Raw genomic sequence first — 26,540 nt, forward strand, 5'->3', positions numbered from 1 at the left:
TGCCAAATGGGATCTCGTTCAAAAGCATGTTGGGGTGGACAGATGGGATAGATACGCTTTAAGCAGTGAATGACAGATACTACGCTATCCGGTACAGCCAGTGTCATTTGAGCCGGTCAGCAATATGCATAACGGACTCTGGCTGTACAACAACATGTGCCTTGTTTTCATTTTTGAAGACTGTAGCCATGAAGGACTTAGAACTAGAGCTAGAGCTGTAGACGAAAGCTGCCCATCTACTCTTCCACGTCACTCTCCAGAAACCCCGGTTTTCTCCAACTGTGCAGATTTTCCTTTAATCACTCGACCACGCTTCGTGGATTCATTCACCTCCACTGTAATCCTGGTCATCACGTGAAACGTTTAGACCGGGCCAGTAATAGAGGGATGTAATGGCTTTTCCAGATGATAGCTCACGCCACACGTAGCTCAACACTGTGAGGCTTTCCACACATTCATCACTGTACATCTTTGAAGTGGAGAGTTTCCTCCTTCTATGCGCGAGACCAGCAGGGAGGCCTGGGAAGGATTTGCTCTAAAAGTGGACTCAATGAGCTCCAGATGAAATAAAGAGAAGAAGAGGAACCTGGAGAGGCGTGATCGGCATGAGAACGTTACAGCTCAGCCACGATGATCCTGGGCAGATGTCGGTGCTGGAATAAAGTTCTGGATTTGAATGCAAAGTGAATCAATTATTAAATCGTACATAAAAAAGAACTGTGCAGATGTTTTCAGGTGGGACCTCATGCTTTCTTCCATAGCCTGTGGATTCAACTGCAACACATCCATGAGGATCTTTGGGATTCTCCAGACTTTTGGACCTGTCAAGACTAGGTAGATCTTGGAACCTCCTCCATCTCTCCTTCTTTCATGCTAGCGCCACCTCAATGACCTTGCCTGACACACAAACATACACTCTGTGTGTGGCCCAAGACGATTCCATATCCTGCCCTTTAGTAACACGAACCTCAGCATCACGCAACGCTGGGTGTTGAGACAGTAGCAAGGACGCCTGTGAGGAGTGGACACAATTACACACTTTGAAAGGCAATGAGTAGACAAAACCACACACACTGACTATTACTTATGACTTGTAAGAGTCTCTAAGCAAAGGGTTCTTTGACTCATAATAATAGTGGAACCTTTTTTTGGTGCTATATAAGACCATTGTTTATAGGTTTTTTTATAGAATCATCTACAATAGGTTCTACAATTCGGTCATTACCTAAAGTTCCAAACTTTTGGGAAGGTGTTATCCAAGATTCATAGAATTATCATCTTTCCAACTGACACAGAGATTTGTCTTCTAGGTCACTGCTTATCAAACCAGTCCTCAGGGTCCTCCAGATGGTCCACATTTTTGCTCAATCCCTACTCTCAGCACAAATCTGGACTGTCTGGGGGGGCCTGAGGACTGGTTAGACTGGTGAGAACCCATGGCTTCAGAGATACAATATATGGCCAAAAGTATTGGGACACACCTTCTAATCTGTGAACTTAATCGTGTTTCATTCAGTCTGTATGCTACGGGTGTATAAAATCAAGCTCCTGTAGACATAACGTGTAGGTGTCCCAATACTTTTGTCCATATAGTATATATAAGTCTCCATGTTCATTGTATAAACAGTTCCATTAATTTGACCACGATTCAATGTGAAGACCAGGTTGAGAACCACTACTCTAGCTACCTATACTGATGGACCAGTCCGTGCTCCAGCCACTAAAGTGTTCTTTCATGCTATCTGTTGGAAGATTGAACAAGTTTAATGGAAAGTTACCAATAATCCCACTCAAGATGTGGGAAACTGTAGAACTATATTTTATTTTCTATATTTTACTAATATTTTAAGCATGTTATTCATTTTTAAATGTTATTTATTTTCTATGTGAGTGAAAACTCACACTGTTAGGATAGATATGCAAACCAGTCTTCAGGATTCCAGCATGCGGTCCTCATTTGTGCTCTATTCCAAAGTGTTTGGAGTTCGGAAACAACAACAACAACAAAAACGATGCACATAGGCTGCATGCATGTCCTGTGATAGGTTGCCAAGTGTTGGTCTATTAATCTGTGCAGTTTGGACCTCAGATAAATAAAGACACATCTGTCTCTTACAACAGCACTCAAAATCACCATGACAACCCCGCCTGACCAATGGCGGTGACCCAGAAATGTTTGTCTAAGTCATTGACCCCCATAGAAGAAAGAAGCAGCTGACGCTGTGGGTGAACACCGTCAAGCTGTTTCAGTGTAGATTTCCACGGACACCAGCACAGTGGGGAGGTAAGCGAGGGACATCATCTGAGCATTTAAACTTGTGGTGAAGCAACATCTTCAGCCAAACTGCAGAAAGCTCAACTAGAGGTGGAATTCTGAACTCCAACTCCACCTAAAATGAAACTTCATCCACAATTCATCTCAATCCTTAATGGCCCCGTTCACACAGGTTCACACCTGGCATTAACATATAGGTCAGTACAGGTGTTAACTGGGTACAGTGTTGTAATGTGATCAGTTAAACCACATTCAGAAGTGGTCAGAGACGCATATGACCACACCAAAGTGCCTCGATGCATCGAAGCACCGCCTGCATTAACCGCATCACTGCCTCAAGCAGAAAATACATAATGTCAGGTGTGAACAGCTTTGTGTTTTACAGACGCATCTTAATACCAGGTGTGAATAGGCTCAAAGTTACTCCACTGTGAAAGGATCCCCTACCTTAATGTAACCCCAACATGAATGTATGGTCTCTCCAACCTTAATGTAACTCCAACCTCCAACCTTAATGTGACTCCAACCGTAACGTAACTCCAACCGTAACAGGACGCCAACCTTAATGTAACTGCGATCCTAATTTAACTCCAGCCTTGATATAGCACAAACCATAAAGTAACTCCAACTGTAAAGTATCTCCAACCTTAATGCAACTCCATGTATAATGTGACTCCAACCCTATTTTGATTCCAACCTTAATGTGACTTCAACCGTACCATAACTCCAATCTTAATATAACTCTATCCATAATGTGACTTAATGTAACTTCAGCTGTACCGTAACTCCAACCATACCATAACTCCAATCCTAATATAACTCTATATATAATGTGACTCCAACCTTAATGTTACTCCAACCCACTGTAATGCAACTCCAACCATAACGCAACTCCCAACCGTAACGCAACTCTAACCATAAAGCAACTCCAACCGTAACGCAACCCCCAACCGTAACGCAACCCCCAACCAGAAGGCAACTCCAACCGTAACGCAACTCCAACTGTAACACAACTCCAACCGTAACACAACTCCCAACCATAACGCAAGTCCAACCGTTAGGCAACTCCCAACAGAACGCTAACCTTGATGTCATTCCAACCCTAATGTCCCTCCAACTCCAACTGTGACATAACGCCATCCTTAATATAACTCCAACACTAACAGAACTCCAGCCATTATAGAACTCCAACCTTTATGGACCTCCAACCTTAATGTAAGTCCAGCTACAGTGTAATTCCAACCTTTGTAACTCCTCCATTGTTAATGTCACGCCAACCTTGATGTCCAGTAACTTCAAACATAATATCACTCCAACTTAAATCTAACTCCATCCATAATGTAACCCCAACCTTTAGTGTTCTTTCGTAATGGTCACACACACACAGACAGCAGGGCAGACTCTCCACACAGACTGTCTGGTGTATTCCTCACTATCAGTTCTTCTGCTTTGACTGTGCCGCTTCAGGAAGCTGCTATCAGACGTCTTTATCGTTCTGCTTATCTGCGCCCACCACTCAGCTGCCACTGAGAAACATGGCTGCCGCACACCATATGCTTCTCTTTCAGCTTTGTTCCTCAACCAACTGAAAAACCAACGGCAGGAGATGACTGATAAAAATATCCTAAAGATCATAGAACTATGTTGTAAGATTTCTGCTATGATTTCTGTTATTAAAAGATCGGGGCAGTGAGATGGGTGAGCAGAATTCCAAATTTATAAAAGAAATCAGTGTGAAAAACACCCAGAAATATAAATCCAGATGGAGCTCACCAAGCCAGATGGCATAAGACGTGTATTAAAAAAAATCAATACACCCAGTCTTACTCATGCACACACCCACACATGCACACACTTGCATACTGTGTTTGACTAGACACGCAAAGACCTCTAAAATCCCAACTCTAAATCATAACTAGCAGCTAACAACCATAACCTTCACCAAGGCTTCAGCCTGACTCCGAATGTAATAATAATTTATCATAATAATAAACATACAAGCTCATTTTTTGGCACATTTAGCTTCAGAAATAAAGACACACTTAAAAAAAGAAGCTGCTACAAAGGGATTTTTGATCTATGCAACATGATGAACCATGTTTGTGATAGACATGAATGAGCATGAAGAACCTTTACATTGGAGTTAACATGAAGTGAAGGTTTTTCAGGCCTTTTAAAGGTTCTTCACCCTGATAGATCTCTTTTCGTGCAAACATTGTCTTGCACGTTAATGCTCTGATAATTCTTGTATAATGCTTGTAAACTGAACAAATCTCACATATAAAAACATTGCTGAAGAAAGTTTTTCTGAAGAACAGTTGCTCAATGAGGCCTATGGTTCTATATGGAACCAAAAGTGGTTCTTCTGGAGCATCATTCAAAGAACCATTTGTAGCACCTTTATTTTTAGGAGGGTTGGTCTATTTTTAAGTGTATATTTATAAACAAGAGCCAAGAAAAATTAATCTGACCTTTTTAAATATATATATAAAGGTGCTACAATGGGTTCAAGAGAAGATCCACATTGGGTTCCATAATGAACCATGAGTGTGAAGAACCTTTACATTGAAAGTAACATCAGGAGAAAGTTCTTCAGGCCTTTTAAAGGGTCCTTACCCTGACAGATCTCTTTTACAACATGATCTTGCAAGATAACGCTCTTATAATGCTCTTATAATGCTCATAAATCGGACGAACGTCAAATAAGAAAACATTGCTGAAGGTCAGAGTCTTTGTAAGAACTGTGTAACTTCTTATGTAGCACCTTTATTTTTAGGAGTGTATGGTCTATTTTTAAATGTACATTTATAAACAAAGAAACAAACAATTATTTATTTATTTATTTATTTATTGACATTTTTAGCTTCATAAAATAAAGACACTCCACAATGGTGCTGCAATAGGTTCTTTGAGCGATGCAAAAGAGAAAAACCACATTGGGTTCCATAATGAACCATGTTTGTGATAGAGATGGATGAGTGTGAAGCACCTTTACATTGGAGTTAACATCAAGTGAAGGTTCTTCAGACCTTTTAAAGGGTCCTTACCCTGACAGATCTCTTTTACAACATGATCTCTTATAATGCTCTTACAATGCTCATAATTCGGACAAACTTCAAATAAGAAAACATTGCTGATGGTCAGAATCTTTATAAGAACTGTGTAAGTGGGTTTTGTAGCACCTTTATTTGGTCTATTTTTAAATGTACATTTATAAAAAAGAGCAATGAAAAAAATATTTATTTATTTATTTATTGACATTTTTAGCTTCATAAAATAAAGACACTCCTAAAAATGAAGGTGCTACAATAGGTTATTTGAGCGAGGCAAGAGAAAAACCACATGGGGTCCCATAATGAAGCATGTTTGTGATAGAGATGGATGAGTGTGAAGCACCTTTACATTGGAGTTAACATCAAGTGAAGGTTCTTCAGGCCTTTTAGAGGGTCCTTACCCTGACAGATCTCTTTTACAACTAAGAAAACACTGTTGAAGGTCAGAATCTTTGTAAGAACTGTGTAAGTGCGTTTTTTAAAGAAGACATTTCCTCTTATGAACAGTTGCTCAGTGAGGCCTGTGGTTCTATATGGAACCAAAAGTGGTTCCTCTGAAGCATCACTCAAGAACCATTTGTAGCACCTTTATTTTTAGGAGTCTATGGTCTATTTTTAAATGCATATTTATAAGCGAGAGCCAAGAAACATGAATCTGACACTTTTTTTTATATTTTTGCATCTGGTCAATGCAAGCACAGAAAGATACACAGTACACACACATTCTCACACACAACCCCATTACTCACGACTATGACATTTATTTACAGATCAGGTCACGTATCAGAATAAAAACATGCTCAGTGTACGGGTGTTTCCTTTAATGAAAGACAAGCAAATGAAGTCACTGAGGGATCTTAATAGCTTAAGTCTGCTTTGCGTGTCCAAACGCTGACACCACATCTCAAATAACCGCTGCACTTAACTCTGGGGTGTGTCTCCTCCATGAATGCCTTTTACTTTAGGTGTTTGCCTTTGGGTGGCCTGCAGTGGTTAGAAGCTTGACCAACACCTTGATGAGAACGTATGGATCGGAAGTCAAATTTTTGGGTAAAATAAAATTTCAGATTGTGGGATCCGGTGAAGACACGCAGTGTTAATGCTACAGAATGCAGCAATGGTATCTGAATGGGGCCCTAGACTGTCAAAGTGTATTTTTCTTGGCATAGCAGTGAAATGAGAGTTCAGTACATGGCAGTGATAAACCGTGAGCCTCAAACACTGTTGTCTCCTCCTTCAACAGAAATCGGCCTAACCAAAACAGAGCTGGAAAATGGGCCGATTCCAAAATTGACATCCACCCAGCCCACTAGCGACACCCCCAAATGGGGCTAGTGAAAGCATTAGTGAAAGCTGATGAAACTGCAAAATGCGACAGCGACTTCGAGACAACACAGTGTTGTTAATTCTGGAGAGTAGCAAGATAAACTCTCTTTGAATACCCTTGATTTCAGAAGAACCGATGAATGAGCAGGTGTCCCAATACTTTTGTCCATACAGTGAACATACACACCCTTCACACAAGACTCTACATGCATGCAGTTGCAGTATCTGTCCAATAGGGGGCATAAAGAGTGAGCAGACAGTGCTCTGCGTCCAGTTCCAGCACTTCACCCTGTTTGCCATACCTTCACTTCAGCAGTGGATTCCTTCAGGAAGGGCCGATTCAGTACTCTGCAGTTTTAAGTGGAATGGCTAAAGGCCAGGGGAATGATAGAGCTGCTGCAGCAGCACAGAGCTTAGGCTGATGATGCTCTCCGTCAGTATGCTTCAGTGATGATCTGAGCTTAGTCTGTCTCTCTCTCTCTCTCTCTCTCTCTCTCTCAAACCACTAGGCTGGAAAATCGCTGCAAGACGACGCCGTCAGGCCAACTCATTTCTTCAGTGAGAGCAGAGCCGCGTGCTGGCTTTGTCTTTCTGTCTGAGGAATGACTGTCATGCACACACAACGGATGGAGCACAATGGGGACACAAAGGAATGAAAGTCGTCCAAAAGGGACGACAGGCTGAATGGATTGGCCGAGAATATGAAAGTCGTAGTAGCTGCTTTGTAAATTGTAGAATTGTCTTGCATTTTTGGCATTTAGTCTGATGCTATTGGTCAGTATCGGTCTGATATTGGCTAAGAAAAGGATGGTCTGAACTGATCCTCAATCATCAATTTCATCAAGATCATCAAGATTCAGGCCTACATGCTGGTACTCTAGGCTTCATGACTTAGAATCAGTGTAACTTACAGATAGATATGCATATTAGAACAAGCAGCAGTGCTCACCCTCTCTAGGTTTAGGGAGGTATAATGGTAATACTGTTTACCGCAGTATTTAAAAATGTTGATGGTACCTCAAAATGAGGACAGGATTTTAAAATGATGATGTGTCTTTTATGATTGATGAGCACTAAAGGCACAATAAAAGCATTATAATCATTATAATGCTCTTATAATGCATCTAATGCTCTTTTAATGCTCATAAATTGAACAGATCTCAATTATTATAAGAGCATTATAAGCACTATAAGAGCATTATACAAGCATTATATGCATTATAAAAGCATTATACGAGCATTATAAGCACTATGAGAGCATTATATGAGCGTAATAGGCATTATAAGAGCATAATGGCCATTATAAGAGCATTATAAGCATTATATAAGCATTATAAGCATTATAAGAGCATTATATGAGCATAAGAATTATACGAGAATTGTAAGCATTATAAAAGCTAAGTATTATAAAAGCATTATAAGAACATTGTAAACACTAACAGATCATTATAAAAGTATTATTACGAGTATTATAAGCACATTATAAGCCTTAAGAACATTATACAAGCCTTATAAGCACTTTATGAGCACATTATAAGCATTACACAAGCCTTATAAGAGCATTGTAAGCACATTATAAGCATTGTAAGAGCATTATAAGAACATTATATGCATTATAAGAGTAGAGCTGAGAACAACTCCATGCTTCAAGAACACATGATGAATCTGACGTAGACATTTTATTAAAACTCAAGAACTAATATCTAATATTATAAATATTATATAAATATATAACATTTTAAGAAAATACTGGGGAATGAGGCCTCGTCTGTAATAGAGATATAAATTAAAATTATGAATCAGTGTGAAGAACCTTTTAAAGATTTCAGGTTCTTCAGCTTCTCTATGGGATTAGAAGTGGTTCTTTTTGGCATCACTCAAAGAACCATTTAAACCACTTTTATTTTTAAGAGCAAATCACTGTCACCGCTATTCTGATAACAGTCCACCACCCAAATACTATCTGGTCAGTGGTGGTCCCTTTACATCAATGAATAGGGCAAAGGTGGACTGGTAAACTGTGCAGACTCAGTTAATATGTCTAAACCCAGACCACCTGGGATAGCATGTGTTTGGACGTCACTGGATATCTCATGTTATTTTTGCCCCCCAGGACCCCTTTTCCTGCCCAGATTTTTTTTAGGCCAAAGTATGCGTCCAGCTGATGTCCACATGGTCTCCTAGCTGTACCTCTACCTCCCTAAGATGTGTTTAATGAGGTACATCCTGTACACAATGAGGTTTCCCCCTCAACACACACCAAAATTCCCAACAGATGTCGGGCAGGAAGACAAAGGGCCTTCACATTTCACTGTACGTCCTGAGGCCTTTAAAAGAGTGACACAAGAGCCCATGTGTTACAGTTATTTTATAATGACTGACGGCTGTTAGATTCGGATTGGGACACCTGCTAATTTGTTGATTCCTCCGAAATCAATCTGCCTTGCTTTTGCTGGACTAACTGTCTCTGTTCAGGGAAGGCTTTCTACTAGATTCTGGAGCATTGCTGTAAGGATCTGATTGCATTCAGGATGGTCAGGATGGTCAGGATGATCATCACCCTACTTCATCCCCAACTCATCCCAAAATACTGGATGGAGCTCCATCCATCATCCCAGAGAGCACAGTTCAATGCTGGGGGCCTTTACACCTCTCTAACCCATGCCTGGCATTAGGCATGGTGGCATAGGTTCATGTTCCGGAGAGACCTATTCTATTGGCAGTACTCCTCTACAGGGACTAGACAAGCTGTGTGTGTGTGTGCGAGTGTGTGCATTTGCACATCTGTGTCAGCAATGGATGCAACTTGCAAGTAGTTGAGGTCAGTCATCCTGTTCGGACATATACATTAGTTCATATCAATTGATTAACGATTGATCAATGGTACAGTGAATACTGCTGACATGCGCATCAATGGAGCATTTCTAAGATTTCCAGGGAATTCTGGAGACACGATTTTTGTCCAGACAGTGAGGCAAAGCATCTATGGGTCAATTCAACTGATGTGTGCAGCCATATTATGGGATATATACACCACTCAGTCAATCTCAAGGTTTTAGAACCAGGACTATCCTTCGTAAACAAATCTCATTAAGAGTCCAGACTGAATGTTGACCTGTCCTCGGCTTCTGTCTGCAGACTAAATAAGGAGATATTGGAGATATATTCGGGTAAAAATAAAAAATGGGGCGTGACCAAGCTACCATGCGAAACAAGGCCTGTTTGACATAACCTCTAATCAAGCGCCTTTGTTATCATACTGTATATTCATAAGCAGACATTTCAGGCCTTCATTGGCATTCCAGACACACACACATTAACACACTGACACACACACTTCGCTTTTCAGTGGGTCAGACTGAAGATGGGGGTTACTATGGTTGCCATGGCAACATGTCCCATGCATCCATGTGCCGCATGTTCTGAGGCATGGTGCTGCAGCGGAAAGAGAGAGAGAGGCTGGGTGGGATCATTCTGCAATCCGCCATTACCTCTCCATCAGTGTGTATCTCCACCCGTCTGCCTGTGCGACCAATTATAGCCCGTCACATTCAGCCATAATGAATCTCTCTACCCGACAACCCCTTTATTATTTTTTTGCAGACAGCCTGAGAATTTCATTTTGCCCAAAAATAAATGTTTTAATTATTAAATATTAGTAAATACTAAGTAGCCACCACATTAAAACCACTGACAGGTGTAGCAAATTGATTATTTGGTTTCAATGGCAGCTGTCAATGGGTGGGATCTACATGTTGGGAGGTGAGTGAACAGTCAGTTCTTGAAGGTAATGTTGGTGTTGTAAGCAGACCAGACCCAAACAGTGACGCCTAGACGACTGGGTCAGAACCTCTCCAAAACATCAGGCAGGTCTTGTGGGGTTATTTCTTTGGTATGCAGTGGTCAGTACCTTCCAAAAGTGGTCCAAGAAAGGACAACTGGTGAACCGGCAACAGGGTCATGGGTGCCCAAGGCTCATTAATGCGGTATGTGTAGGCCCCACTTTACAACCGACATGACTGTAAGCTAACTGCTTGCTAACGTCTTGGTGGCAGATACCACAGGACACCTTCAGAGGTCTTATGGAGTTCAGGGCAGAGCTGTTTTGGTGGCATGAGGGGGACGTATTACACAATATTAAGGAGGTGGTTTTAATGTTATGGCTGATCTGTACAGTACATTTATTGAAGCTGTATTATAGTAAATGGTAAAACGTCATAACTGATGGCGTTATACACATGAAACCACCTTTTTTTTTGGACTTTTATGTAATGAAATTTTAATAAAAAAATTATTTATCTGAAATTGATTATTGATCACTGATATTAGAGTTAAATTAGAATTCTATAATCGATGGTGTTATACACATTAATATAACTTTTCTGGATTTAAAATATAATTATATATTTTTTTAAAGTACATATATGTGATATATGTGATAATATTGATTATTGATCATTGATATATAAATCCTAGCCCCTGTGTTGGCATACTGCTACATTTTCACACCCCCGTTATCTCACAGCATTCCAAACTCTTGATTGTTTGCTTTGGATGCGGTCTTAAGTCAGCTAGCGACAGTGCTAATCTTGCGCAATCATAAGCAAGGAGGATTCTGGGTGGGCTGGTATTGTTGCAAGCTCTGTTTAAAGCATTACCTCACGCTATCCATCAAACACTAAACGGACCAAACACCAAACAGATCACTGTCTTTTTCCCAGTGTAGGAAAGAGGTGGACAACAAGATAGCTGCGTCCAGGCCAGGCCTCAGATCTCTGCTATCTTTGAGAGTCCAAATGTCTTAACCGCAGCTGACAGTGTCGGTCAACTGTGTGTTTGTATGGTTTCTAGAATGTAAGCACTGGCAAAATGTGCTCGTTCATCTCTGGGAAACTCTCTGAACGCCTCAGAAGCCACAGGGTGAAAAGTGGGAGTTTAATGTGTTTCTATTACGGGAACAGAGAGGAATAATGTAGGTGGGCTACAGAGTAGCACTTGTGTTCAGGTGGGGTTCAGTGCAGGCTTCAAACGAGGCCCATTGAAAGGCCATAGATTTCTGCGCTGAATGGACAATTAACACCTGCTTAAGCGAGAAGCAGTGGAGCAGATGTGCAGTACGAGTTGAAGAAAGACATTTTCCCTCAAAATCAACCTTCTGATCATTTGATCATTTCTATTTTTAATTCATATTTATTTACTATTTTGAAAAATGTAAACTGTTAACCTTTCCTTACTATACCACGTCAATTTAGAATTCACTGACCTAAACACTTTCAAGAAAATCATAGGTAGCAGATTTAATACTGTACATACACCTGCATTACATGACATGGACAAAAGTATTGGGACACCTGCTCATTCACTGTTTCTTCCAAAATCAAGGGTATTAAAATCCTGCTTTTGTTGTTGAGTCACAATCTCTACTGTCCAGGGAAGAAGGCTTTCTTTTTACTAGATTTTGGATTGCATTGCTGTGAGGATCTGATTGCACTTACACAGTGACAACAACATCATCATCATCATCCCCACCTCATCATCCCCAACTCCCAAACTCATTACAAAAATTATTGGACGGATCACCAACCGTCATTTCAGATGATCCCCCTCTAGCCCATGCCTGGAATTAGGCATGGAGCTATTAGATTCGTGTTAATCTGTTCCAGAGAGTGGCAGTACTTCTCTACGGGAACTGCATTTGCTCATCTGTGTCAGCAATGGGTGAAACGTACAGTAGCTAAATGGCATCATTAGAAGGGGAGTCCACAAATATTTGGACATAATAGTGTATATTAGTAATAAGTTTTGTAGTGTGACTCTGCAAAGGGGAATAAAGTAAAGTTGATTGCTTGCTTGGCACAGCACACAATCGATTGCCATTGTTTATCTGTCACGGGACCTCATTTTTTCCCTTTTTTTTTATTGACCCCAAATCTCTCGTTAAGGAGATGCTAAAATACATGACTCACCCACTCTCCACCGAGCTGGGGAATGGGGAAATATTCAGTCAAGTTCCACTGTCACATAGCTCATCTCCGACTTCCCTGTGGTGTCATTCCTGTTCAAACTACAGGCGTAACGTTTCTATTAGCCTCGGCCTCTAAAAGAAATTTATCGGCTTCTGCTGGTCATAAAACATTAGCTCTGGGATGCTTTTTTGGAAACATCATGCGCTGACCCACACTGCCGGAGAAGCTATTTCCTAGCGGCCGAGGGAAATCGATTACAAGAGCTTGAAGGTGCAGCTGCAAGCAAAATCTTCACCTTCCCCTTTCATTTCTCCTCATCTCATCACCAAGGTTACCGCAAAGGATCCTCGTCTCCTAGTATCAGCGAAACCTCCTTAGCTTGCTCAGGCACATCTGTATGTGTGCGTTCCCAGAAATATCATCCAGCTCCTTGAATTAGCTGAAAGCATCACAGTGGAAATAAAGGACTACTAATGTATACTAATAAATGAAGAAAGCAGCAGAGCTAGATGCTAATGCTCATGCTAATGTGAATGCTGATGTGTTGACTGGGGAGCTAATGCATTAACACAGGCAGGGGGGATGGATGTAGCTGTGCTGCTCGGCTGACCTGAGAGCAGGTGGCACACAGCAGGTGGCTCAAAAGTGCTAATGGTCACCTTGGCAACCATGCCTGAGGTTCTGTATTCAGCCACATGGGATTGGTTATCCACACACACACACACAAATATCAACAGGCCAGTGATATATACAATGTAATCTAATAAGCTAATACACTGCAGCATGCAGCACATCTGTACAGATGTAGTGAGCAGAAAAGCACCTCAGAATGCACCTCCAACCTTGAGGACGGATGGACTACAACTGCAGAAGACCACTTTAGGAAATGTCACGATAACCTTATTTCCGCAATCACATGGTAATGTGATGTCTGCCGTGGTGTTGAGCTCATAACCGTCATCACCTCAGTTATTATTCATGTATAAAACTGGCAGTTCTGGCTCCAAGTTCTGATAGATTGAGCCACATGTATATAAGAAATTATATATCTCCGATATCTCCATAACTGTATGCCGGTATCTCCGTAATGATAGCTTATTCATTTCTGTGCATTTAAGAGAGCTACAGGGTGGGGGCGCTGTGGGAGCTCACTGATGCGCTGAAAATGGGGCAAATCTGGATAAACCAGTCTACTTAATGAGCCTGACCACAGCGGAAAACACTCCCAAGACCGTTCACTCGACCCTGTGCTCTCAGCTCTGAGGCTTTATGCTCTAAACCTGTATGATTTGAGCCTCAGTTAGCTGGAACAGTTAGCTGGAACGCCTGTGCTATGGTGTTTAGCCTGTTAGCTAACGTATCTAAGCCTAGCTGTTCAGCCACGAGTCCAAACATGACAAAACTGTTTTATCATCAGTACTAGTGTCAGTTAGTCAACAGCAGCTGCACTGAGCTGCCTGATATTTGCCGTATCTGTAGTCGAGCTAGCTAAGCTTTCACTACTCCCCGCAGTTATATGAGGGTATGATGGCATGAGAAAAGAGGATGCTGCCCAATCCTAGATCATGTTGACCCTAAAACAAGCATACGTTGGTCTTTACTTTGCTCATATGATTTTTTCATTTACTTTTTATCACTTACTGATAAACAATCTTGAAGAATGGGGGCCTAGAGTCCAGCCCCCTCAGCACCTTCACCCCCTTTACCCTCCGGGCCCCTGCTAATACTGGAACACTGTTAAAAGTATAAGGAACTTTTGGAGGTTCTTCAATTTGATACTGTGTGATTTGAGGAACCTTTAAAACAAGGTTTTCAGAAGAAAAGGTTCCTTGAAGGTTCCTCAAAGCACCTTGAAAGGTTCCTCCACAGTTCCAAACTAAAGAACCTCCAAAAGTTCCTTGAGGATCTTATACTTTTAACAGTGTAGGAACACATAAAAATAATTGATGTGTGGAGGCATGTTATATACACGTAATATGTACATTTGGTAGTTTTCAGACTAAGCATTAAAGTGTGGGCCCATATTTAGAGCCTTGCAGTATAAGGGGCTAATATGAGAAGATAGGGTGGGTCCTCATGCCATGTCTTTTTTAGTATGAGAGCAGTGTGGGTGTGCCCACCTTATGTAATGTATTTAATAAGAGAGAACAGAGCAGGTCTGTTCACCCACTCAGTTTGAGTGTCATTTATATGCACGGGTGGGCTGGTGGGTGGGTCTGCTCACCCACTGCCATCCTTGCTATAATAAAATAAACTGGGTCAGATCATCCAGTCCCAAGCCAATGCCTTCACTTCCTGCCTCCCCACCCCTCTGCCTTTGTACCAGTTCTTCCTTTACCAATTTTACCCTACTCCTGCTCTCTGCCTTCCTCTTTCCCTCCTCTCTCTCTGGGTGGGTCTGACCCCCCCACTAAATCCCACTGCATGAACTCCTCTGATAAAAAGGATAAAAAGGACTAGAGAAGCGTCCTGGATTCCCAGTTGAAAAATGTGTGTGCTTGTGTGAAATTCGGGGTGGTGTTAGTGAATATCTGGCGTCCTCTGAACGACGGTAGGAGGTACATTATTATCTGAAGATAGAGACGCAGCCACCAGAAACAGAACAATGGGGGCTGCAGTGACAGCGGCAGCGAACCACCGATCCTCATGAGCAGTTCCTGTGTGCCGTGCCGAGAGAGAAAGAGAGAGACAGAGAGAGAGAGGAAGCGCTTCCTAACTGAGTACAGCCACCTGCCGTGCTCCCCTCTGCTAATCTGGGCTCCAGCAGCCACACTGAGGACAGCTCAAGGTCATCCTTTAACCCTTTCAAATATGCAGCAGTACCCAGCACCTTATTGACCAGATGGAGACGCAAACGTGAAACTTCCCCAAACACACACAACCCGTCAAAAGTTTGGGATCAGTTGTACTGTAAATAATTGCAATATGGTATCATATAATTTATTATAACATATTTTTTCATTAAATTGAACTTTAATTATTATTTATTATTTATTATTATTTACTTTTTACTGCAAATGTTGGGGTGGGCACCCCAACCCCACAGAATTCTAAAGATTTATTTTTCACTTTATTGTAATTTTTTAAGGAAAGATTACTGTATTATTTAGTTTTAGAATGAAGAATAGAGTACCATGCAAAAGTTTAGACACCCCAAGAGATCTGAGCTCTAATCCTCCTAGCCCCTTTGTTTTCCCTTCCTTTCTGTTTGCTGTCCATCTCTTTCCCATTTATCGAGCTGCCCTGTTCCTACTGTGCTGCCCGGGGTTATCTGACCTGGCTCTCCACTGCTGCCCACTGTGATGCTGTCCTGCTCTGTGGCTGATTCACCTGTGTCTTGCACTCACTCACATTACTTTAATTTATGGCTGTATGCCACATTTGCCATAGCTTGTTCACACCACTTTCAGCTATTCTTGCCTCTGTTTTGTGTTTTGCTGTTCGCTGTCAACCAGAGGAGAATGGGTTCCCCTTTAGAGTCTTGGTTCCTCTCAAGGTTTCTTTCTCTCAATCTAAGTCTAAGTCATTTTTTTCTTGCCACGGTCACCCTTGGCTTGTTCAAAGGAGGCTCAGATCTGGATCATTGTGAAGCTTCTGTATGACAACGTGTGTTGTGAAAAAAAATGCTTTAGAAATAAATTTGCATTTGAATGAATTTGAACCCTAAGATACATTTTTACTGAGGTCTCAGGCCTTAATTAGCTTAATAGGGCTATGGGCTCCTCTAAGTAGCTGAAAATGAAAATAATTGATGCCTACAAAGCAGGAGAAGACCAGGCAGGCAGCTGTTTCTTCAGTTCCTAATGTAATAAGGAAATGGCAGTAAATGGTTGAGTCAAGTCGAGGTCTAGAAGACCAAGACAATTTTCCAAAAGAGCTGCTTGTAAGATTCTAGAAAGGTAAATTAAAAGTACTTGTTTGACTACAAAAAAACCTTAAGGAAGATTTAGCAGACTCTGGACTCTGGTGGTGCACTGTTCTACTGTGCAGCGACACCTACATAAATATGCCTTCATTTAAGAGTCATCATAAAAAACCTTTCTTGCATCCAGACCACAACATTCAGTGTCAAGCTCAGAACATCCGAACATATAAATTTCCTAAGTACTGACCATGCAGGGTTCCCAAACTTGACTTTTTTGGGTATTTTTAAAACTAAACAATGGGAATTAAAAAAGTAATTCTGCCTAAAACATTAAAGAAATTAGATTTATGATGTAAATACTGGACAAAGTGTGTTATATATATTTATATATATTTGTTTGTCTAAATTTTCCCTTTTTTCTCAAAATTTGGCACTGCCAATTAACCCACCCATATGTAATCCCCCCTAGCACTATCAACGCTGTCAACTCTAGGAGGGAAAGGACTTAACACCCATACATGTGACGCCAGCAACTTTTCTAACTGCCACCAATGTGACATCAATGGGCAGCCAATGCATCGCTTTAAGGGTGATAAGGGGAGGGAGCGCCATCTACCCACCTGGAGAGAGCACAGGCAATTGTGCTCTCTTGGGTCCCGGCCACCAATGACAAAGCGACATAGCTAGGATTTCAACTCTCAACCCCGGGCCATAGTGCATTAGTAGCGCATTAGGCTACTGACCCACTCAGAGCCGCTTATTAAACATGTTATGCCAAAGTGACTGATTTAGGCAGTCTGGTAGTTTAGAGCGGAAGGTAGTGCTATTGCCACTCCCAGTAGGCTTGGTGCACTGCAATCTATAAGGCCAGAGGCCGTTCCTGTAGCAGCCTCCATCATCTCCACATGCCTCTCTGTTAATGAGGCTGATTAGTATGCTCCCTCTGATACGCTGCACTTTGAAGCCTGTTATTCTAGTGCTTTTACATTCAGCTTATTGCACTGCACTGGGGCTGCTGGTCCTCTGCTGCTCCACCAGTTTAGTGAACTGCTTCCAAAGCGCACTGTATTATGGGGGAAAACTGACATTTTCCACCCCAGCCTATCCTGTGGAGGTGTCCTTTCTGTGACACTGGATGATCTCCCTTCTCTGTTGACCGGTCGTCTAATCCTAAACGCTATATACTCTTCAAGGTATAAACATTTGGAGTAGTTCATCAGTAGTTCATCAGTAGTTTGGTCTCAGTTCATTACTTATATTAAATTAATATATAATGATTATAATATTACACTTCCTAAATACTATAAATGTAAATGTAACTACTGGTGATGTATTTACTATCAAAGATGGAAGACAGTAGTAAGGCCTGTGTAAATACACACACATATCAACTTGAGTTTTGACTCATGTAATTCCACACGTTTATCTCAATATCCATAGCAGCATATTCTCTTTAATGTGATTATACACATGTAATAAGATGAGGATAACTATATATGAATAAAAATATATAATATGTATTCACTAGTTTCACCAGTAGTTACATTGCTGTTAAATGAGTATTAATGTGTAACTACACAGTTATTACAGAAGCTCAATATAGTCAATATTGGCTCAATAACTTTTAATAAGTGTGTAGTTGCACATTATTACTCCATACAGCAACAAGGGAGTATCTGGTCATCTATTTGCAAAAGTTGTTAATCAGTTATAGTTATATATCTATATATAGTTATACATCTCCTAATCAGTTATATATCATTTAGCATTCAGGTCAATTCTTATGAAATCCCTGAAAGTCTCTGTTTTTAGCGTGATGCATTTTCTGTCCAATTTTGAATAGCTCAAAAACCAGAAACCCTTATCATGATAATACATATACTTTGTTGCCAGGAGTGTAGTGCAATACCAGTAATAAACATCAAAGTCTGGAAGATCTGATGAGCTTCAGTATGGAGATATAAAAGGGGTCAAAGAGGTTCAAAAAGAAAATATTTTCCAGATTTCCAGCTATTAAATGGAAATCTCTACATCTGACACATTTTAAAACAAAGACTAATATTGAAACATTGCATGAATCCAGCATCATAACTTCAATAGAAATTACTTTTCAATTTTGGCACCTTTTCTTGGCAAAACTTACAGCACAGCCTACAAGACCGCAATTGTGCACACTATCTTTTGGCACAATTACATTATTTCTTGGAAGGAGATCCAAGATGAGAAGAACTTTTCCTGAAATCTGGTGATTTGAGCCAGATTGGCCCTTTTAATAGTTTTCTCTTGACCCCGAAAACATTACATTTAAACTAAAACCATCTTTTTTTATGTCTGGATCACAACTGTTACAATAGCATATACCATAATAATAATAATTAATATGAAATATTCAAATGATCCCAAACCTCCGACTGGCAGTGCAACACAGACACAGGACCTACTGCCAGCATTGACATGAGTAAGAACACCATTAACACACAGCAGGGCTGAGATCTTACCCATTGGCCAGATTATCGTCATCATCGTCATCATTCAGGCTCTTGCACAGCAGGTCCGAATCGCTAAGGTAGCCAGACTTGGTGTCAACGTCTCCAACGTCCAGACCTTCGATGAGCTCTGTGCGGGTGGTGTGGCTGCTGATGCGGCTGGAGCAGCGGGCAGGCATGGTGTGGGCGGTGTACTGGGACGAGGCCTTGCCACTGAGCGAGTAGCCGCCACCTGACGGGGCGTCTCCGGCCTGCAGACGAGGGCTGGACTGACCGTGATGCCATGAGAGTGGAGAGGAGCGGTTTGATAGGCTGGAGATGCTGCGGGCGTTGGTGTCGTCACTGTCGTAGCACACACTACTGTCCAGGCAACTGAGATGGGGCGAGAGAGAGAGAGAGAGAGAGAGAGAGAGAGAGAGAGAGAGAGAGAGAGAGAGAGAGAGAGAGAAAGAGAGAGATGCAGATTGAGAAGGGAACAGAAGAAGAATAAGATATTGCTTATATTTGTTTATAGGGTAGATGTGGTTCAGGGGAACTCGGCTCTGCATATATCTGGTTCAGGGGAACTCGGCTCTGCATATATCTGGTCCTGTGGTACTTTCCCTCTGTGTGTGTCTGGTTCTAGGGTACTCCTGCTCTTTGAATATCTGGTTCTAGGGTACTCCTGCTCTGTGTATATCTGGTTCTGGTGGTACTCCTGCTCTGTGTATATCTGGTTCTGGTGGTACTCCTGCTCTGTGTATATCTGGTTCTGGTGGTACTCCTGCTCTGTGTATATCTGGTTCTGGGGTACTTCTGCTCTGTGTATATCTGGTTCTGGGGTACTTCTGCTCTGTGTATATCTGGTTCTGGGGTACTTCTGCTATATGTATATCTGGTTCTGGGGTACTCCTGCTCTGTGTATATTTGGTACTGGGGTACTTCCGCTCTGCATATTTTTGGCTCTGGGGTACTCCTGTTCTGCATATATCTGGTTCTGGGGTACTCAAGCTCTGTATATATTTCGTTTTAGGGTACTCCTGCTCTGCGCATGTTTGGTTCTGGGGTACTCCTGCTCTGCGTATATTTGGTTCTGGGGTACTCCTGCTCTGTATATATTTCATTTTAGGGTACTCCTGCTCTGCAAATACAGCAGCAGCATATATTTCCAATTCTTGCATCACATCTGATTTGTAAAGAAACTCACATCTGTAGTTTGTTCATGTTGCACTGAGGATAAAACACCTACCAAGAAATCTCACTAAAATAAGTGTTCATTTCAGGAGATTGGAGGATGCAGTCATAGAGCTAGCACTTCAACAAATATTCTCCTTCACATAGTTTAATGGTATTCTGCTGTATTTTTAATGATTATGATTTTGTGCATGAACTACTCAGCTCTCTGTCTGACACAAATAAAATGGAGGCAGCATCACAACTGTGCACCCACAGTCATAAAGATTTAGGGTGTATGCGTCAGTGTGTGTGTGTGTGTGAGCGTGAGTGTGTGTAGGCTGCAAGCAGAAGTAGGCCAGTCTGTGGAGGAGCTTTTCTATGGAGGGTGGAGATTACATAACCAGATGTGCCAGTCCAACTAAATTATACAAGAGCTTTCAGCCCCACCTGTGCATCAGGACCTGCTATTTTTATATGTTCTAGATCATTTATCAATCAGGGTGGAGAGCAGGAAGAGCAAAACATGCCCCATAGCCTCACAAATCACTGATGACATGATATGATATATCATGATATGTGATTTTTTCTTAGAGACCATATGACTGTATATCTATACACACTCACACATCAATAGTAGGAATAACCACCCTTGGCTCAGATGATGGAAGGTGTCGGAGGTGATATGAGGTTGTTCATTACAGGTTACTGTCCCAGTCATATCATAACATCATAACCAGCCCTGGTTATGGAATAAACGCGGCCTGGGACGCCACAGATGCCATGTGACGGGGTTTACTGCATATATAAATAAGCGAGCACACCAGTCAGTTGTCGCAGAGTGCAGAATGATCATCATGGGCAAAGGACACGATTTGACTGATGTCTAAAAAGGCAGGATAATAGGGCACCGGGCGAAGGGCAGAAACATCTCGGAAACCTCTAACTTTGTGGGATGTTGTAGACCCACTGTAGTGAAGCTGTCCTGAGAATGGACTTCTCCACATTGAGTACCTCCCAATGGCATAACGATGGTTCCCCACGGGTCACTGTGGAGCAGCTAACCTCTATAATGTACACCTTTCGTCATCTAATACAGGCCACCCTATGATGTTTCACTGTTTCACTCATCCAGGTGTTTTTGATCTGATTCCAGTCACTCGTTTCTGCGCTCAACCCTGTGGGATTTCTCATATTCCTTTACACTCTTACAAATAACGTTGCCAAATTCTTCCTAGAACGCCACAGAACAACCCTTTTTTGGTTAGCCAAAACACATGAACTTGATGGTACTAGATTTCCCGTTTGGTAAATGAGATGTGTGAGTGTGAACAACCTTTTTTTTAACCACTTTCCACATAGTATCCCATTGTGTCCATTCTGCTGTCAGAATGGAAAGCAGCTGGAAGAGTATACTGTTTTTTTACTGGTCTAAATCTGCCGCCAGAGGAGTTATGGCTCATCTATGTCCACACTGCAGACAGTAAAATTGATCAGCATGAAGAATCTGGGCTTTCTGTGAGCTACCATGTTTTTATTGCTTTGGAAAAGATGGCGACAGTTTCATTGTTGTTGGATGCACTATGTTATTTCCTAAGTGTTAGTGTTCATTCAGAGAAAATGCCTTCCCCACCCTCTCTCTCTCTCTATCTGTCACTCTTTAATTCCTAATGGACAGGAAATGCAACATTCTTGCTTCCTGGAGGCGCTTGTCCCAACAGAGCCGGCAGTGTGGCATTAATACTGACAGACAACATCACTCATTCTGTCTCTCCCTCGCTTATTCTCTCTCTTTCTCTCTCTCTTTCTCACACACACATGCTCTCACAACACTACATATGAAATATGAAATGCACAAAATGCAAATTCCACTGAAAAATTCTACATTCCTAAATCAATAAATGCTTGAGATAGAAATAAAGAGAGGCTTCATTCTCTAGAAACGTAACCAGTCAGGACTGTTCACAGTGGTGGTGAATGCCAACCGAATGTCTGAAGAGTTTACTGCCTCGTAAAGCCCAATTCAAATCTGGCAACATCAAAATGGTGATGCCGACCTGAGGAGAATATGGTGTTGTTGATACTAGAGAGCAGCTCATCACCTCCAAACTCCCTAGTTATGGGACTAAAGGTTACTATGCGAACCAGGCCTCTTGACTGTGGCTTTTCCTATGCCAGTGTCTGCAGTAAGGGGGCTCAAATTTGATGCACTATAAGGCAAAAGCCACGGGGAGCCGACAGTGATTCACGCTAGTGGACATTTACTGTCTCCTAGCGTGAGTGGACATTTACTGTCTCTACTCTCTAACATTTGCTCCCTCGAAAACAAACTGGACTACCTCAGCTGAACCAAACTGGAGCTAAACACACAAAACGGATAGGGGACAAGGCAAAAAGCTAACCGGCCCCAATCCCTTCAGCTTGCTAACAGCACATCGCACTGAGAGGACACAACCAGAGGACAGCAGCAGCACCAGCCTGTAAAACTCTGGAATAATTACAGTGTTTTTGTTTATGTGGGTTATAGAATAAAAGCAGTGCCTGGCCCTTTTTTATTACAAGCCTTCCTTATTTGGAAACTCTGTGTGTTTCATTCTGAGGCTAAATAACAGGGTTGTAAATAGGGTTGCTAAATGATTTCTGAGCAGCAACCAAAGGCACATACGTGTTATACTAATTATACTATTTTGATTTATACACATAACTGAACCACGCCTTGAACTCCTCCTCCTGGCCATAAAGCCCCTTATATAACCTCCCTTCTCAGTCCATCTCCGTGTCGAACAAACATCGCACCCACCTCCACCCCATCTCCTCCCTTTGTTCCATCACTCACCACATGCAGACCACAGGAAAGACAACCCGGCCTCTAAGCCTAAATATTCAGTTCTATCTCGGAGCAGATACTCAATAAATACCTTCTTTGTCAGTAGTCACTAATAGGAACCCTCCTCAAATCATAAGCAGGTGCTACTGTAACCCCAGTCATGACTGTATTTGAATTCAGTTCTAATAGAACTGAGAGGAGGCACATCAGGAGACACATCAGGAGGCTCTGAGGCAGCTGCGTCTACAGTGATAAATGTGGCTACTGTGAAAAATATTGAGATTCTACAGCGCACACCTTCTCCCAGGAGCCTCCAAAAAGAAACCCTGGTATTTTCACTGTATAAACACATCAAGAATCGGCTTAGGAGAGACATATTGTTCGCATTTGTCTTCTGTGACCTGATGGCGTCTTATACAGTACGTTCTCTGAGCTGAACACTAAATCACCAAACAGAATTATCACTGGACATCAACCACTGTGCAGTAACACTGTCAAAGAGTTTTCCAGGAACACAGATATCTCTCAGTCAGCTTGTTTAATGGAATTCTTCAGGATTTCACAGTGGTCATGTGACAGTAAATCTGAACTTTATGTGAAAACTAATGGTGGATTTTAGGAGCTGCTGGCCATTCCCATAATAATCACTCATACTGAACTGTAAGATTACAAAAATCAGCTTATTACAGTGTTATTTATGTGATCTTACCCTTTTCCTGCTGTTCATATTATATGTTATATTGGCTGAAGAACATCTTATAAAGGTATTATTGACAAATGTGCCTCCAAATAAATATGTAATTATTAATTACTATAATTATTTAACATGTATTTAAACACTATGGAAAGTATTTGTTCATAGGTACTCAGAAAGCAGCATTAGATTAGAATGGGCATTTTTGCTCCTGGGCTCCCCCTACAGATGTACAGATTACAGATGTAATTCACTTTTACACCACCACATGAGCGCCTCCTCATGGACAGCTGTGCAAACATGCATTTCTGGACGAGCTGAGAGATACTGTAATTTACTTTTACACCACCGCATGAGCGCCCCCTCATGGACAGCTGTGCAAACATGCATTTCTGGACGAGCTGAGAGATACTGTAATTTACTTTTACACCACCGCATGAGCGCCCCCTCATGGACAGCTGTGCAAACATGCATTTCTGGACGAGCTGAGAGATACTGTAATTTACTTTTACACCACCGCATGAGCGCCCCCTCATGGACAGCTGTGCAAACATGCATTTCTGGACGAGCTGAGAGATACTGTAATTTACTTTTACACCACCGCATGAGCGCCCCCTCATGGACAGCTGTGCAAACATGCATTTCTGGACGAGCTGAGAGATACTGAAGGTTTAGAAGCATGTGGGCTGAAGCGGTAGAGTAATACTACACAGGATTTGACACTAATATGATCGAGTTACGCAGCATTTCGACCTGGAGTGGCAATGACAGAGATGCTATTCTCCCTGTTACAGTCAGTGGAGCATCGGCATGATTCTAAAGATGCTATTTTAAGGTAAATAAAAAACATATTATAATATTAAGTATTATTTCCTTTTTCATGTTTACATACAAAACAATATTCAGTCCACTGATTAGCTATCATGTGTAATGAATGTGTATATGTTTGTTTGTGTGTGTGTTCAGATTTCAGCTGGAATTCTTAGCTGGAAGACAATACCCAAAGGAATTATCCAGGCAATAAGGCTCTATAGGCCTCAAAGCATCGCTGATGTGAACTGATGTGAACTATCTCTGTATGAGTAATCAGGGCTAGTTAGCACAACAGTGATCAGAGTAGAACTTGGTAACACATACAGACATGGACATCTGACATGGAGATGACCTGGTAAACTAAGGAATTGAGGAAACAATAACATAGATAAGTAAATTCTAGGTTTCTGGGCAAGCTTACAAGCATAATTAGGAGGAAGGCTGTTTTTTGGGGGGCAGGCAATTATTTTTGTATGCTTTGGCTGACAAACTGCCAAGACCACAGACACGCAGAGAAGAATCACTTTTTCGGGGCCAAGATAATACGATGTTGAAAGTGCAGATTTCTGAAGATTTGACATCCAGGACTGTACAAAGGTTAGGAGTGAACCGCTGCTTATCTGGGCAGTAAGTGTATTAGCTCAGTAAAACACTGATGTTATAATAAACACTAATAATAACATTCCTACAGAAAGTGGTGCTGGTGGTTCTCCATCACTGTGTTCATCATTAGAACATTTGAGTTCTTGAGGGTCCCTGATTGGCTGTTTTCTTAATGATTTTAATGTATTTATAATGTCTTGATTTTTTAAAATATATATATATATATATACCTTAAATGTTTTGTGCAAGTGTGTGCATAGAGCTGAGAAGGTAATTGCTCTATCAAGTCAGACCACTAGGGGCGCTAGACTGTTGCCAATTTATACATGCCTTGTGTGAACAGGCTACAAGTTCACAGTCTAACAGGCTAACGAAGGAACAGGGCAAAACACTGGAACTTTCCTAAATGCATCATTACAAGTTCTTTGGGGCGTCAGCAAAGATCAGACAGATCTTATATGAGTTCATTTCTGGGGTCTGGAGTCCAATTCAAACTGCTTGGCTAACTGAGTTACTCTGCCCATGTTTGGTTTAAGGTTGGCTGGTGAAGGGTTTGAGAATTTGATGATGGGCATTGTATGAAACAGCTGATCATTTAAGCCATTGTGTGGGTCAGTCAATAGTGAGTTCTGATTCTGAACACTCTATGTTCTGTGATTGGACTGCTTGCTGGGTTTGTGCATGGCTGTAGTTTCATCATGTGGCATGAGTTGCTCAATGGATTGACTTATAACAAAAACGTGTGGGATCGACTAAACCGATTATTTACGGCCAGTATTATTAGTGTTGTAAGCTGTGTGTAGTGGTAATGACTGTTTTGGCCTGTGTGAGATTCTTGTTGGAACTATTATAGGTTATTTTCTATGTGATCAATAACTGGTTATTGATGTTATAGTGTCCTTGCTCCCTTCTTGGACTAAATGTTGAACCACTTTACCTACTTTGGCTTTTTGGGGTCCGGTTCTGGGTTTAATGTAATGCAGTAATCGGGATGATGAGCAGTGCTCAGACACAGTCAGTAGCCACTCAATGCTAAACACTAAACACAGCGCGGTGACGGGCTCGACAAGCGGCCATTGTTGGGCCCTTGAGCAAGGCCCTTCACCCTCTCTTCTCCCAGGGCGCCGCAGCAATGGCTGCCCACCTTTCCGGGTACATGTGCTCACTGTCCACTGTGTGTGTTTCCTCACTAGTGTGTATCTGTGTGTATTCACTGCACGCATGGGTTAAAGGCGGAGGCCAAATTCCGTCTGTGTCCAACACTATGAATAGGAATACGGTTGTCTTGTCTTGTCAAAATTTGTGTCTTAGTGTCAAAATAGTGGCTACTACTGTTTTAGGTTTGCTATATCTTTGTCCACTCAAGCACATAACTGTAAACTTTTCAGTTTCAGACCTGACAGTGGCAAACCGATTACTTCTATTCCCAAAAATGAACAAATCACTAGCTTAAATGACCGTATTGTGGAGTCACGGGCGT

General features: G+C 41.6%; 1 protein-coding gene across 5 annotated transcripts in view; it reads right to left on the reverse strand.

Annotated features, from left to right (window-relative positions):
* nav1b (neuron navigator 1b) overlaps window positions 1-26,540 on the reverse strand; it is a 147,658-nt gene that overhangs the window by 57,045 nt on the left and 64,073 nt on the right. For all 5 annotated transcript variants that reach the window (XM_072684831.1, XM_072684829.1, XM_072684830.1 and 2 more), the window contains one exon: window positions 18,984-19,343. In XM_072684831.1, coding sequence (XP_072540932.1) covers window positions 18,984-19,343 — 360 coding nt within the window. The remainder of the gene's footprint in view (window positions 1-18,983; window positions 19,344-26,540) is intronic.

Source organism: Salminus brasiliensis, chromosome 7, assembly GCF_030463535.1.
Source record: "Salminus brasiliensis chromosome 7, fSalBra1.hap2, whole genome shotgun sequence".
Lineage (NCBI taxonomy): Eukaryota > Metazoa > Chordata > Actinopteri > Characiformes > Bryconidae > Salminus > Salminus brasiliensis.